At 38.8% G+C, this 16,346-nt stretch overlaps 1 protein-coding gene across 1 annotated transcript in view; it reads left to right on the top strand.

Moving 5' to 3' along the window:
- DNAI3 (dynein axonemal intermediate chain 3) overlaps window positions 1-16,346 on the top strand; it is a 49,262-nt gene that overhangs the window by 12,338 nt on the left and 20,578 nt on the right. Inside the window, exons 2-10 of the mRNA XM_058178607.1 lie at window positions 6,080-6,357; window positions 7,969-8,010; window positions 9,349-9,530; window positions 9,902-10,006; window positions 10,147-10,287; window positions 11,505-11,704; window positions 13,192-13,308; window positions 14,499-14,689; window positions 16,151-16,275. Of these exons, the coding sequence (XP_058034590.1) occupies window positions 6,093-6,357; window positions 7,969-8,010; window positions 9,349-9,530; window positions 9,902-10,006; window positions 10,147-10,287; window positions 11,505-11,704; window positions 13,192-13,308; window positions 14,499-14,689; window positions 16,151-16,275 (1,368 nt within the window). The 5' untranslated portion in view covers window positions 6,080-6,092. The remainder of the gene's footprint in view (window positions 1-6,079; window positions 6,358-7,968; window positions 8,011-9,348; window positions 9,531-9,901; window positions 10,007-10,146; window positions 10,288-11,504; window positions 11,705-13,191; window positions 13,309-14,498; window positions 14,690-16,150; window positions 16,276-16,346) is intronic.

The raw sequence follows: 16,346 nt of genomic DNA, 5'->3' as shown, positions 1-16,346 counted from the left end.
ATTGATATATTGATCATCAATTGTGTTGTAAATGTTGTACCTTGATGAACGTATCTTTTCTTTTATGTACACTGAGAGCATATGCACCAAGACAAATTCCTTGTGTGTCCAATCACACTTGGCCAATAAAATTCTATTCTATTCTATTCTATTCTATGATATCAGTTTGTAATTGTTTAGGATTTTGTGCTTCAATGTGAGCATCCTTGGAAAGAGCAACTTTGAAAGACAACTTTATCCTGAATAACTAAGAGTAGAGGGCAATCAAAAGAGGGATAAATATAGTCATAGAGAGAAAAAAATCAATTAATGACTTATTTTTGTAATGACTACATAAAACCTCCAGGATTAGAAGTAATGAGATTTCAAATATGGATTGCTGGAGAATAGCAGCTGATGGGACCTGTTGCTTCCGTGTCCTGCTTACACATTACATTGAGAGGCTTCTGATTGGCCATAATGGAAACATGATGCTGGGATAAAGGTGCCTTTAGTCTGATCAAACAGGGCTCTTATGATTCTTTCTCATTTTATATCTGTCTCCCTCACAGTACTGTAATATAAAGCAGGTCTTCAGACATAGACAGTATTCAGATGGGAGCGTTCTTCCAACATTTCATTACTATTTTCCCTTTTTCTGTTGTTTGCAGGACTGTAACTTAGTCTCTTCTCAGATTGAATTTATTAATTGCAAAGAAATCTGCCCTATACTGTCCACGTGATCTGGGCACATCAGTGATCACTAAAACCTTTTGACCTTTTACATTCTTCTCCTCTCCTCTACCTCAGCCTCCCTTATCTTCCCTGCATCCTCTTCCCTTTTTCCTGAACACAGAACAGGAAAAAAAAAAAGCAGAGAAGCACTCCAGCCCTTTCCTATGCGAAGGAGGCACACGCTACTTGTTTCAAAACCATTGCTGCCCCATAGGCACATGACAGTGACTACACGGTTGCTGTATTTCCTTTGAGAGCACAAGTTGCACACAAATGCAGAACGTTATATGCAGTGGTGGGATTCAAGTAATTTAACAATCGGTTCTCTGCCCTAATAATTTCTCCCAACAACCAGTTTGCCAAACTACTCAGAAAGTTAACAACCGGTTCTCCTGAAGTAGTGCGAACTGGCTGAATCCCACCACTGGCTATATGTGAGGGAGAAAGTAGCAGATGTTTGAAAATCACATGTACATGATCATTAACAGCCTTACACACTCCAGGTGCGGTCTAGGATGTTCTTTGTGATAGGAGTACACCTATTTTTGTTAAATATGTAAGCAAACAGTTCCTGTGCAGAAAAGTACATATAACAATTAATTGTGGCACCACAACACCATTGTTTGATCTAGAAAGTAAGCAAGATAAGACCTGGTCAATACTTGGATAAGAAATTTCTAGAAATTTCAGAACCTAGTCTAGATTGGGAAGTAAATAAAAATCTCAGAAAAAGATTATAATATAATGGTAAGAATATTATAAATACATAGAAAGTAAATCCTATTTTTCCTCTTCTTTTCATTTCATTCACTAGATTTTATTACAGACCATAATCATCTGCTACTTAGTAAATTCATTCTAGCTTGCTACCTTTTACTCATGTAAAAGTTTTAAGTGTAACTTAAGTTATTCTGAAAATATTCATTTTAACTATGTGAGAGCAATCCCGTAGGAATAAGTAGGAACTTTCTGCATGGTTTTGCAAATTGCTTTCTAAAAATAGCTTGGTGATTAATCTCTGAAACTTCAGTGTTGTTCATATGACTCAAACATTTGGATGACTTGATAAAAACAATCATATTTTCCAATCCGTGGGTTATTTCAGTTCCTTATTGTCAAAACAATAGTCCTGTTTCTACAATAACCCTTTTTTTTAAATTTTCTATTTAGAAGCACTGAGCATTCTTGTGTGTTTCTCCCATTTTCTGAAATCTGCTGTTACATCAGATTTAGTACTTACTTTGATGGGATGCCTGTCCTGTAATATGCAGTTGCAGGGAAGACATCCAAGCCAAATTAAAGTCTTTTAATTAAATGAATACTAATGCTAACCTCAAAGTAAGTTAATGCCATTCCTGGGAAACTTTGGAAAGGAAACTTGTTTCCGTCCAATTCTGCCATGTAATGTAGGCCATCTCCAGACGATGGTGCTACAGTTATTCTTGACTCTTATTCCCCATTAATCTGGCCAGTCATTTACTAAGGAACAAAACAACCATCTCAACAGACATGTGATTTCTGACCCTGACATTTAAATAGTATTAAATGGCTTTTATACACGGCCACGTAAAAAAAAAAAAATCTCCTTATCCGCATAGCAAATACAAGCAGGCTTCCACAGCTCCATAGCTGGAAGAAAATTACATTGTTATGCTGGAGACCAAGCAGGATCAAGGCTGTTTAAATCTTCATACGGAGGTTGTTTATGAAGCAGGTAACTTGGGACAGAAAGCATACTTCCTATCTGTCAGCCCTATGTGGAAACCAAAACTGTTTCACTGAGGGGACACTGAACTTACCCACCTTGCCTTATTAGAAGTATTTTGCTAGAAAACAAATTAAAAACCCTTTCAGGGCTTTAATTATATGTACAACATGGGCATGCATTGTTCTTCCAAGATCAACATGGCTACAATTTTGTGTCAAAGTGGGGTCCTCGTATTAGACGTAAAGTCAGAATCCACATAGAATGCATTGCAGTGATTAAGATTGCAAGTTATCAGCATGTGCCGCAAAAAATATGGTCTAATAATTGCCATTTTAAAGAAGGAGCCATCCTGCATTCATGTATGCATTCATGTATCAATTAAGGCATCCCCAATAACCCAACCCAAATCTTTTATTTTGCCTCTGACATTTCTAAATTGTATAGTAATTTTATAAAAATATATATATAATTACAATAATACTAACACAAACTAGAAAAGAAAAGAAAAAAATAGGTGCAGAAAATAAAAAAGAGAAAAGCAAGAAAAATAAGAACGGAGAAAAGAATAAGAAAAGAAATATATAAAAGAATGACTTCCTCCTTTCTCACAAATATTAGTGTTTGTAAGTCCAATTTAGATGGTTCTCCTTTAATTGAAATATTTAGTTCTTTCTACTTCCCTTTAGTGTCCAGTCTTTGTGGTGGTGCAGTGGTTAGAATGCAGTATTGCAGGCTAATTCTGCTGGCTGCTGGCTCCCAGCAGTTTAGCAGTTCAATTCTCATCGGCTCACTGATGTGCTGACTTGTAGAGAGGGCTGTAAGACACTGTGAAGCGGTATATAAGTTTTTTTAAAATTTGCATTTATATCCCGCCCTTCTCCGAAGACTCAGGGCGGCTTACACTATGTCAAGCAATAGTCTTCATCCATTTGAATATTATATACAAAGTCAACTTATTGCCCCCAACAATCTGGGTCCTCATTTTACCTACCTTATAAAGGATGGAAGGCTGAGTCAACCTTGGGCCTAGTGGGGCTTGAACCTGCAGTAATTACAAGCAGCTGCTATTAATAACAGACTGTCTTACCAGTCTGAGCCACAGAGGCCCAGAGGCCCAGAGCCACAGAGTTAAAGTTCCACTTAATTTTTTTCTAAAAGAATTCAAAACAAAAGCATTTTTCCATGGGAAATCTTTTTATAATAAATTCCAAAATCTTATTTCAAATCCATCTGTACCCTTAGTTCATTTGTAACTTTTCAAAATCAAAGTTCTAATCACTCTTTTGTTGTTTATTCAAAAAAAAAATTTTTTTAAGTCCTTAACCTTGTATTGAAAACTTCTTTTGCTAAGGATTGAAGGAAACTAACCCAGTGATTTCAGACTTGTTGATTCAAATGTCCCTAATAGCCACAAAACAGTTAACAAGCAATTTCCAAAAGTGATTAGACAAGGAAGTATGCGAACCCGGCGTCCCATTGAAGGGGCTGACCATAGTTTGAACGAGACACCTTCATCTCCCAGAACTCTAAAACCTGTGGGAAATAGCTGTCTTGCAGTCTTTCTATGAAGAGCAACTGTCTGGAGCACTTATGGGCATTCTCAAGTCCTTTCTTTGTCTAGAGAAAAATTAGAAACAGCTAGTCTATTTATCAGCTCTTCATTCCAATGTGGTGGTCAGTTCCATTTTTGTGAATCTGTCTGCAGTTTACCATCTCCCCCCACCCCGAAGTTCTGGCTTTTCTAGTTTATATGTAAGATCATATTAACAGAGAACTGAGAATTGATAGCATTGAAGAAAAACACTGTAGAATATTTTGCACATCAGTGGCATTTTCAAGAGGAGTGTCAAAATCTATCAGAGTTTCTTGCAAAAATCAAATCCAGAAGCACACACAGATAACTGATTCAGCTGGATTCATTAACTTCTTTATATACATAATAACAGATGAAGAATTTACAATACCAATATAGATTCTTCTTCAACATAGTAGCATTTACAAAACAAGGCAGGGGAGAACAATTAGTTTCATTTGGTTTCCGTTTCAATTCTCAGCACAGACTCAGAAGCTGCAGACTGAGACATGCCTTGGCTTCAATCTGTCTCAGCTCCCAATTGGCTGATTTAGTTGCTATGCTTATTCATTGGCTGACCTTGTTACCAGGTCTCTGCCAGTTCATCAATAATCTGACAAAATCTGAAAGATAGCAGGCATTGTGCCATGATCAAAGCCCTTCACTTTTAGTACTTTGTCTTCACAAACACACACATACGTATAAAAGGGACAGGGCTCGGGTTGTAACACTTTGCTAACCATCTTGCAGATTTTGACCCCTCTCCCTGCAGAAATTTCTGTAGAGCGTGAAACCTGGAGAACTTTTTAACAGAAAATTTCTATACTAGTTTGAAAAATTGTTCCAGAACACTGCATTCCGACAACAGCACTGGCCTTAGCAAGTTGAACCAATTTATTTCTGGTATACAGCTGAAACTGAAATGTTCAGTTAAATTCCCCCTTGTTTTCAGTTTTAGACAAGAAAAAATATTAAGTTAATTAGTTTGATTTTCCCCTTTTGTGTGGAATGAGAATAAAGGGACCTATTGTCAAGGTTCCAGAAAAACCTCTTCTGCAGAAAAAAAATTCAGAAGCCATTGTCTTTCAAAGTTCTTTACTAGCATAAGGAAACTGGCACACGATGAGTGAAATTCCAAAACTGAACTTCCGGATTCTCTTCCCAGTTATACAAACCCCAAGAGTCCCACCCCCCTAACCCCTTTGCTGGTCACATGGTCCCACGTTCTCCCAGTTCATTCGAATATCTTCCCGCCACTCCTCCTGCAGATGTAAACACCATCCGACCTTGACCGCTTGAAGAATGTTACCATACCCCTCAACCCCCCTTCTTCCCCTCAGGGGAAAAATGTGGCAGCGTCTGGAACCCTAAGGCCTAGTATGGTTTCCAGGCCTGACACCTATAATAGTTGGGGTAAACAGTAATTTTTCTCTTTTTTTTCAGGATTTTAATTCTGAAAAAATCACTGTATTTTTCAGAGTATAAGATGCACCGGAGTATAAGACGCACCTTAGTTTTTGGGCAGGAAAATAAGAAAAAAGCTGATAGGCTATCCATCTGTGCATAGATTAGTAGCACTACATGTCATACCTGCACCAAGACAAATTCCTTGTGTGTCCAATCACACTTGGCCAATAAAAAATTCTATTCTATTCTATTCTATTCTATTCTATTCTCTTTCTCATACAAATTATTCTCTTCTGCTTTGACTTTCAGGAACAAAATGTAAGGATAAATTGGGATGAAAATCACAAATAATTCAAACACAATTGGGCATATAGTATTTTCAAGAATCCCAACAATATCTCACTCAAAATATCTTGCAGAGTTCCAAATGGATACTTGAATTTCTCACATTTTAGTCAATTGAAGTATTCTCTGTATTTTTGCAAAACCCATTCTAAGTTGATCCAAAACCACAACCCCATTGAAAGCAATGATGAGGTTATCTAGGTAACTCCTATTTAACTCCAACTTTATATAAAATTAATCATAATCAACTAGCTTAGTTATAAATACAGACACTGGGAGGCATCATTTCAGTTCTGTCTCATTATCTGATTTGTCTGTTGTCCACTTTTCAGAAGCTTTTAAAAGATGGATGAAAGTCCAGCACCTACCGAACTACGTACCTCACCTGATAGTGATGGTTCAGCAAAGAAAGGTAAAGGCAAAGGCAAAGGCAAAGCTAAAGGATCGCCAAAAGAAAAAGGAAGTCCTAAGGAGTCACCAAAAGAAAAAGGAAGTCCTAAGGGGTCAGCCAAAGAAAAAGGAAGTCCTAAGGGGTCAGCCAAAGGAAAAGGAAGTCCTAAGGGGTCAGCCAAACGAAAAGGAAGCCCCAAAGGAAAACCAAAATCTCCTGGTAAGTGTAATATTATATAGAACTGAAGAAAGTTATTTGTCTTAATCGAAATATGAACACATTCAAGAATGGATGAATGCAACTAATGCTTTGTCAATGTTTGTGTGTATTTATTCGAAGAACCTTTTTTTTTTTTTTTTTTTACATTTATACCCCGCCCTTCTCCGAAGACTCAGGGCGGCTTACAATGTATAAGGCAATAGTCTCATTCTATTTGTATATTTTTTACAAAGTCAACTTATTGCCCCCCCAACAATCTGGGTCCTCATTTTACCTACCTTATAAAGGGTGGAAGGCTGAGTCAACCTTGGGCCGGGCTCGAACCTGCAGTAATTGCAGGCTCTGTGTTCTAATATCAGGCTTCTCTACTGCCTGAGCTATCCCGGCTCATAACCGGGATATCCCGGTTATAACCTTAACCCTTCCTTCCATCCATCCATCCATCCATCCATCCATCCATCCTTCTCTCCTCCTTTCCTCCCCAGTTACTTTCAGAGGGGGCAGGCAATAATCAGAAAGTTAAATGAATGGCTTTAAGGCGATCTGCACACTTGGAATCAGGACATCAACATCGTATGGCAAACCAGACCAGAAACTACAAAGACCAGATAGCATCAGGGACTGGAAATATTATGACTGGCTCAAGTATAGATAAATATCATTTTAACTGAATCACAGGGAAAGGCCCATAAATTGTTTATTGGGAAAGAATGGATCAGCATGCAGAATGAATATGTTGTACAATGGTTGAATCCTGAGATTCAGAAATGAAAGGAAGCTTTTGGAAGGGATCTTTTCTTTACTTCCTGCGACTGCAACAGCTGCTACTAAGACTCAGAGGATTTACTGGAAAGGAAACCATATCAGGCAGTAAAAAATTGATCCCAGAATACATAATGTGTGTAAGCCAAAATATGGTGCTTTTATGTGATTTTGAACCATTTTCTACTCACGCTCCATTTTGCTCATTCTTGAGGAGAGATTCTTCCTGGAGTCAAAGTATTTATTTCCCTTTGTGGTTTTCTCTGTTGGAATAACAAATACACCCACACAAAGATATATATATATTCTTAGTATTTATTATATACATATATTTTTATTACTTTTGGGAAGAAATATGCAGCCATGAAAATAGTGATCAGAATTCTTGGGAGTCAGACAACAAACAAGTGTAATAAATCGTCATCACATCAAGATACTAGGCTACCCTCTGCGTAAGGAAAACTTAAAATGTTTGGAACTTTTTAATTGTGTGATGGAGTGAGATGGTAGTTTGTTCCTGGTCTGGGATTAGAAATTTATAAAATCAAGATTGGAAGAGTGTTTCTATTTCCTTTTCTGTCATAATACTCAAACTCATCAAATAAAAGTCACTGACAAAATCAAATAATATTTCAGGCCAAAGACAGTACATAAAATACATGGTGATACCCTACTAGTTTAGTGTTCGTAGGAATTTCAGCACATTAGCAGAGGATAATCTTCACCAGTGGGCTGCTAGTCCTGATAATTATCCTTTGTGAAGTGAATTGTACATAAAAATTAAAAACACAAAGCATGCCCTACCTGATTCAGAAAGATTTACATTAAAACCCCTTTCTCTTATTTCAGTTAAGAAAGAAGAGGAGCCTGATCTATCTATGGCAAGCATGGGTAAGTTCAATACTAAAGAAAAAAATAAGCAGATAAAGTATGCATAATCATGCCAGCCATAAACAACATGAATGACCAACAAAAATGTCTTCTTTATTCAGCCTTAGAATAAAATTGCTTATCTTTCCCATAACATACAACAACCTAAGATAGCCAAAATAAATCCCGTTTTCACAAGAAGCTATTTATTTTTATAGTTAATTCCAAAATCTTATTGTAAAAGTCAATATTACAAATTTAATTGGACCCTTGACCCATTTATAATTTTCATAGATCAAAATCTTATTTGGCTTTTTGCTGTTTATTTTAAATTCTTTAAGAAGGTGGAGTTAATCTTGCTGAAGGAATGCAAAATCCATTAAGGGAAGAGAAATGACAAGTCAGTCCTGAAAAAAGAGGTAGTGTGAGAAAGAAATCCCAAATAACCTCACCTTGTTTCCACATGGTGTAAGAGGGACAGGAGAGAATTCTGGCTAATAGTATTCCTGTGATCCTGTTGGAGCTTGGCCTACTTCAAAGACCTGAAGTTCCCTGGGACTGAAGTAGTTCAATTGATGATTTTATATCAAAATGTAGTTTTCTGTAGCCTGAGTCTAAGGACTAAGAGCCTCTTAAACTCTGTGGTTTCTCTTAAACTCTGTGGTTTCTTCCCCAAATTCCCAAAACTTTTACCTTAGACTGTCTACTATAGACTTCACCCCATTCCTAAGAGGTCTGTAAGGGGTGTGCATAAGCGCACCAGCGTGCCTACCTTCCCTGTCCTAATGTTTTCTTTCATTCATACCCTTTTCATGTGTTTATAAGTATGTTTACACTTGTATCTGTCATAAAATACATGCTTGATGAAAATAAATAAATAAAATAAATAATTTAGTCAACCTTTTCTAAAGAACCTTCTCAGGCAGCTCTAGATTTTTATATGAAAAGAATCATCCATGGGGAAGACAACATTTTATTTCCATTGAAATCCATGGTTTCCTTAATAATACAGTTAACCAGACACACACATAAACACTCACACTTCACTACAGTATAAAGTTCTTCTGGAATGTAAAACAAATCTCTTCCATTTTCTTGGCGATTTACTCTTGTTTTACAATATCAGATGACTGGCCATAATTTCATTTTGATGTGACTTCATTGAAGGCAGGGTCCTTCAAAATGTAGGGAAAGAGTATATTGAATTTACTGAGAAATACACTTATCATTTTAGAATTTTTGTGACATTGTGGAATTTTGTAGTGAATACAGTAGGCTCTCTCTCTCTCTCTCTCACACACACACACACACACACACACACCACACACAGTGATTGAAGAAAATTTTTATTTTTTTCAGGCCACCCAGAAATATTTCCCTTGGTCCTCACTGAAAAAACACAAGAAATATTTAATTGCACTGCTGATGTCGATGTAACAGCTGAAAATCCTTACAAGCTCATTAAAAAGGAAGATATTATTAATGATATGAAAACAAGAGCTGCAATTTCTGACTTCCACCCTATCAAAAAAGTTATACTAGTAAGTTACCCTTCAAGGCATGTTGTATGTACAATTCTCTGTTGGAACTTGATGTGCTTGACTATATATCAATTATCCTAGATTGTATTGGATTGGGGATTTTTTGGAGATCCTTGGATTAGAAATGGTCAGCCTAAATGAGCTGGTTAAAAAAACTACACCATATTGCAGAAGACGATATCTATCTCTGTTATGCATGTGAAAAATATAAATTCAAAAGCCAAAAATGTTGGACTATTAAACGATGGATAGCAACTGACATAGGCTCAAGATATAAATTCAGTCTCTCACCCCTCTTCTCTTTTCTCAGTTCTATATGGAGGTTAGTATTTTTTCTAATTACAAAACTCCCCTTATCTATATCCACACAGGATTATCCTGGCGAAGAACTCCTGCTAGCCTTTGATAGAGAATTAAAATATGGACAGATCTTTTATCTTGTTGCAACTGAAGAAGCCAAGGAAAACATTTTAAATGTAAGAAGTTGTTGAGTTATTTGGTATGTGCATGAAAGAGGGTTAAAATAGCATTCTGAATAGAGAATAATATAATTGTGTCACAATATAGTCTTTACCTTTATTTTTTTTTTAAATCAATACTATTTTCCTCTCCATAGCCACCAGAGCCAGAGGAAGAGGAAGAAGTGAAAGAAGGGGTTCCTGAAGAAGTTTATAAACCTCCTGTGCGCAAACCTTGGGTTTCACTTGGAAGTGAAAAGGAAATTGAAGAAGAATCAGTCAGGGAATCAATAAGGAGGGTGAGGAGACTGAATTTTATTAAGCAAAAACTAAGGGAGTAACCTTGTAATACTCTGTAGAATTAGATTCTAGCTTCAGTGGTACCTTGGCACTCAACTGCTTAGAAACTAATCAAATTTGGTACTCAATACATTTTGATGTGAAAATTTTGTCTCTCGTTGTTTGTTGGTTTGTTAGAACTTATTAGTGTTAGCTGCCTTGTGACTCGCCACATTATTCTTTGTGGGAAAAATTTGGTACTCATTGTTTTTGGTACTCATCGCGCCTCCTGGAACCAATTAACGATGAGTACCGAGGTACTACTGTATTTATGAGAAAGTTGAATGAAAATTTCAACATTGGTTCCATAACAAGCAAACCTTGAGGAAACTGGGGGAAAGGTCTATATGCATTTTTATCTACCCCTACATATTTCATTTTCTTTCTTTCTTTCTTTCTTTCTTTCTTTCTTTCTTTCTTTCTTTCTTTCTTTCTTTCTTTCCTTCCTTCCTTCCTTCCTTCCTTCCTTCCTTCCTATCATCTGTCTGTCTCTGTTTCTTTCCTTCTTCCCTGCTCTTTTTTCTTTTCTCTTTCTTCTCTTTCTTTCTCTCTCTCTTTTTTGATAATTTTGTACAGTAATTACCTAGGCAAATATGGATTACTGTTCATGCCATTTTTGGACTAGTTGTTTAATAATCAAAGTCACAAAATTCATTTGTGTTTCTCTGCAAATTACTTTAGGAATATAGTCAATTAACTTATGAATATCTATTCATAAACTTGCTGTTAATTGTATAGTGCATAACACAGGAAACAATGTGCAATATATTATTGTAGTTAGATTTTACTTCACAGAAAAAATAAGAGTACATTTATTGTTAAAATAATTTTAAAGTACAAATAGCAAATATTTCTTCTGGTATAAGGAGTATGTTGTTCTATATGATTTGAAAGTTCAGTTGTTCTGCCCATGGGAGATAAGAAAGAAAATTCATTGCGATTCTTTTTAAAATTCCCATCAAATAACGCTACCTTTCTGATCATATGGACTATTATAAAGATGACCTCTTATGTCTTTTGAGCTGCCCTATCAATGCAGTATTTTAAATATAATACCAGATCAAAAGGAAGCACAAAAAACCAAGTCATATAATGTAACCCTCAGATCTTGACACCTAGGACTGACACTGCTCCAAAGCAATCCTCTCATTAAGAAATATTTTTATTGGACTTTCAGATTAAATATATGATTTCTCGGCCACACAAAGAATTTGGAATTCGGGTTAGGTTCCAAAACAGAAATGCGTCACTTGACAAAAATGCCTATGTGGAGTGTATGCCCTATCAAGACAAGAACTTCACCATTCGGCAGCTAGAGAAACATATTGGAGTTCAGGTAGTTCCAGAAGAAGAAAATACCGGAACTCAGACAAAATGGTATAAAACTCCTACTTTAATTTCTGTTTAAAAAAGGGAAGAAAAATTGTGTCCTCGTTTTGGGAGGGAGGGGATTTTTTTGCGGGGGGCAGAGAATAACAACTTCTACTTTCTTGCACCTGGAAAGCTTGTGTGTGAGAGATTTCAGATATACTTATTTCATCTGTATTCTGCTTTTTGTCTATGATAGAATTCAGAACAATATAATGGAGTTCTGGGTGGCTGCCCATTCAGTGGTTACTGATCACAGCCAGATTTACTTAAATTAAATAAGGTTGCTGTATTATGTGAATTCAAGGTCTGGCTCATGGCCAAGAAAATAGACTATGAGTCTTCAGCTGGGGATTCTGGAAATTGAAAACTAAACCATCAGGGAAGCATCAGACCAATAGATTTTGTTGGATAAGCCCTATGCTTTCCATATTGATTTAGCACTAAAATGGAAACCATGCTTTATAAATCACATATCATCTTAAACAAAAAGTAAACAAATGAACCCACAACTGATTGTGCTACAAAAAGATGGCACCCATATTTCTCCCTCTTTTTCAGTTAGATTTGCCTGTTTCCTCAACCCTACAGCATCAACCAATACCGTGGAGTGTTTGTCAAAATTCTGCAGAATTAGTAGATGCTATAGGATACAGCGTCATGTTGCTGTCATGTGACGTATCATAATGTTTTTCCACTTCGTGGAGCTGGGGTGGGCGTGGCCTGTGCATGATGCATCCGGTCTGCAGGCAGGCAGCGTTGTGACCTAGGCCCAAGTAGTTATTACCAGACATAATCAGTCCTAAACAAACATATTTTATTAGAACAGCTGAGAATTACTTCATTCTCAGCTTAATCCAAATTAATTCCAAAACAAGTCCTTCAGAAAAAGTCCTTTGGGCTTATCTCAAACCTTTATCTTCTTTGGCACACTGCCAAAGGCCTTTCTTGGCAAAGCCCCACCAAGTACAGAAACAAGAGATGCTGACTCAAAACAGATGTAGCAAAATTGCTTTCCTACAGAGAGCCCAAGAGCCTTTGCTGCTCTTTTAAGCCTTATAGGAGGGACCAATCATCTCCTGGCCTTACTCACAAGATGTCCTTTTTGCTTAAGCTGCTCTTGCCTTCTGCCAGCTCTTCGCATGCGTGCTTTAGGAACAAGCTCCTCCTGTTCCTCTTCCTCTCTGCTGTCCGCCTCTGGAGGCTCCGGAGTCCGCATATCGCTCTCAGATGGTCCTGGCCCCATCTCTGCCTCAATGCAGAACCCTCGTCCGGGCCTTACCCAGACTCCAGGACTGGCCCATTGTCCTCCCCAGCCTCCTCACTGTCCGACTCCGCTGCCAGCTCCGCAGGCTGCTGGTGGACCACAGCAGGCAGTTTGATACCCCAGCTATAGGACAAACATCATTTAAATTATGATATCTAGCCTTTAGTGTTGGGAAGTCCTTTTTCTCCCACTCTCCATTTTTTTAAACAATGGAATTTATGTGCTTTAGGACCTATCCCAAAAATGCAACGACACAATATTACCCAAGAGAATTTTCAGAACATGAAAAGGAGGTGTACTTGTCAACAGAAGAGCTGAAAAACTTTATCGTGTCTGTGGCTTTACGGTTAGTATTATGCTCCACTAATGTAATGTGCTGAGATGCAGGCAATAATATGCAAACAAACAACCCCCCTACCCCCCCTCAGAAAAACCCTCCCACATTCTACACTGCTTTAGTGACAGATGCAACTTTCCAGAATTCATTCCTTGTATTTGAGTAGTGTCAGTTTGGCATGATTTGCAGTTATTAAACTGATGAGACATCCCCTTAAAAAAAAAAAAGATCTCTACATAGCTCTGCCAATAAGCTGAATGGGGTGAACCCTACTTCTAGTTTTGGGTTTATAGTAAGCATTGATTGATTCAGACCCATTACTAATGACCATATACTAGTGGAGTAATTGAAAGGGAAATGCTAGGTTGTCTGCTCAAATGGGGATACACTTTGACCAGCTGCACACAATAACAGCCCAAAATAGTGAGAGCATTTGCAGGGTACCCACATTTGACAGGATGGCCCTACTCTGCAAATTTTCTTCATAAACCATTGCTGCCTAATGTAGATAATCCCTCAAGAACCTTGTTTCTCCAAAAAGATGATCCACCTTGAAAAGAAGCTCTATCACATTTTTGAGTGCATGTGATCAAATTAAGCCCCACCTACAAAATTAGCCCTAATTAAGACCCCACCCACCCCTGGGTGCACGGGGTAGGGAGAGGCACACAGGTAAAAAATAAGCTAGGGTGGGGATGGGGGGTGGAGCTGCCCTACTTACCAGACCTCGGACATCCCGATACCTGCCTTGCCTTCTATGGCTGCTTGCCGCCACTCGCACACATCGCTCTGGCCTCCGTCTCACCTTCAAATGCCTACCAGCATCTGTTATCTGCAGTCGATAACAGAGCTCCGGATCAGTCCTGTTATCAGCTGCAGATGCCTTCCAGCAGGCTTCTAAAGGTAGAATGGAGGCCGGGGCGATGCGTGTGAGTGGCGGCAAGTGGCCACAGAAGAAGTGGGCCAGCAGCGGGCTCCTGCTGGGTGGGGCTGTCAGTGCCACCTCCGCGAGGTGAGTCAATAATTAGAACCCTCCAAAAAGAAGGCCTAACTGTTTTTTCGGGGGTCAAAAGAAAATAAGACCAGGCCTTCCTTTTGGAGAAACATGGTATTTCAATTTCTCATTCTTTCCCTCCCTCCCTCTCACCTTCCCTTCCTCCCACCCCCCTCTCTCTTTCTCTCATTTTCCCCTATCACAGAGTTGAAGTCGCACTGCAACAAAATGAAATCATGAATGTTTTTTTCGATGACTGGAAAGCTCTTGCAGAAGAGGAAAGTGGTTTTGCAGGTAAATCTGATGTCACTATGAAGGAGTATCAGTCCTTTACAGATCTGCATTATCTCAAGGACAGAACTGTTAGCTGCGTCTGCTGGCACCCGACCATTTATGGTAAGGTTTACAAAACAGTGGGTCATATTTACAACAATTGTGATGGGTATCTGGAAACCTTTAAAAGGTAGTGGCTCTTGTATTTTATCTATTCTGTTCTCTGAAAAAGCAATCAGGAAGTGCAGTGAGAAAAGCATTTGAAATATTTTGGCAAATAATTTATAATACTGTGGAATTGGAATCACCGTCCTAACTAGAGAGGAGTGTTGGCTGATTGTGTACACCTCTTCTAAAACATTTGATAAATACTGAGAGCAATTGTGTAAAATCTGGAGATAGCCTTTTCTAAAAGAGTGAAAACCTTTAAATTTGGGTGATCAGCAAAAGTAACTCTATTTTTGTTGTTCTAAAAAAAATCAGAAAAAGAGAGAAAACAGGTGGGATGCAATAAGCTTCCCAAAAATGATGACTGCAAAGCTTAACACTGGCTCAAGCAGTGCACCAAGGATGCCATCATATCCCCAAGCCTTTCAACCTTGACTGTTGAACAATTGCAAAAAAGAGAGAGGAGGGGAAGGAAGGGAAGGGGTTAAGGGAAATGCATAAAGATTTCTCTTTTCTACTATCCTGAATATATATGTGTGTGTGTGTGTTTGTTTGTTTCTCCGAAAAGAAGATCAACCCCGAAAATAGGTCCTACCCTGATTTTTGGGCTATGTCTAATATAAACCCTACCCCAAAAATAAGCCCTAGTGAAGGGGATGGGTGTGGCCAGCACAGGGTGCAATCTGTTGTGCCTCGCCCACCCTCCTCTCCTCAGTTGGGCCCCTCCCATCTCCTGCTATCTGAGCCAGAGACTGATAGTGAAGAAGAATGGCCTGGCATCCCTCCAGCCCCCAGCCCTGGCACCATGCCCGGACAGAATGAGCAAACAAACCTCCCTCCTACAGCGTGTGAGCAAGAAGCCAGCCATGTGCTAAAAGTGCCGGCAGCAGAGCAGGAGGACGGAAAGACACAGTGGACGGATCCCCGCTTCTGGAGAAAGGAGAGGCGACGTCAGCAAAAGGAAGGGTGGGGCAGGCCTGGATAAGTGCTGAGTCATGGAGCCACACCCCATGTCCTATATAAAGGATCTGCTTTTTGGCATTCCTTGAGTCAAGCAAAGTCTCACCTGTTTGCTGAAGTCACACCTTGGATTCCTGCCTGCCCTGAGAACTCTGACAGGAATTTGGCAAAGCTGCAGAGGCTTCGTGGCCACGCTTGATACAGACTTCCCAGACCCGGCCATCAGAGGAGGAGTGGGACACGACACAACCCTTCCCTTCCCCAGTCACCTCATGGCTGCTCAGCCCCTTGAATCAGGGCCTGCATATAAGAGGTGACCACGCTCGCCACCTCCTGCACTTCAAAAAAATTAAGACACCTCCGAAAAGAAGCCCTAGCCATTTTTGGGGGGGTCAAAAGAAAATAAGGCCAGGTTTTTATTTTCGGGGAAACATGGTATATATTGTCTTCATTCAGGAATAATTGTCGTAGCAGTGACGGAGCGGCTCTCTTATGAGGACCGAGTTGCCCAGTCTGGGAAATTGCTCTTATGGAAAGCCCCAATTCTGTTCTGGAGTTTTGCTGACCCAATTCATCCTCAGGTATTCTCTGTTTTTGATGACTTGACTATTTCTGAACATTGTTTAACCAACAAAGACACAATCACTTTATT

Source organism: Ahaetulla prasina, chromosome 3 (genome assembly GCF_028640845.1).
Source record: "Ahaetulla prasina isolate Xishuangbanna chromosome 3, ASM2864084v1, whole genome shotgun sequence".
Taxonomy (NCBI): Eukaryota; Metazoa; Chordata; class Lepidosauria; order Squamata; family Colubridae; genus Ahaetulla; species Ahaetulla prasina.
Note: the sequence above shows the minus strand (reverse complement) of the source record. Positions and strands in the feature narration are given on the sequence as shown.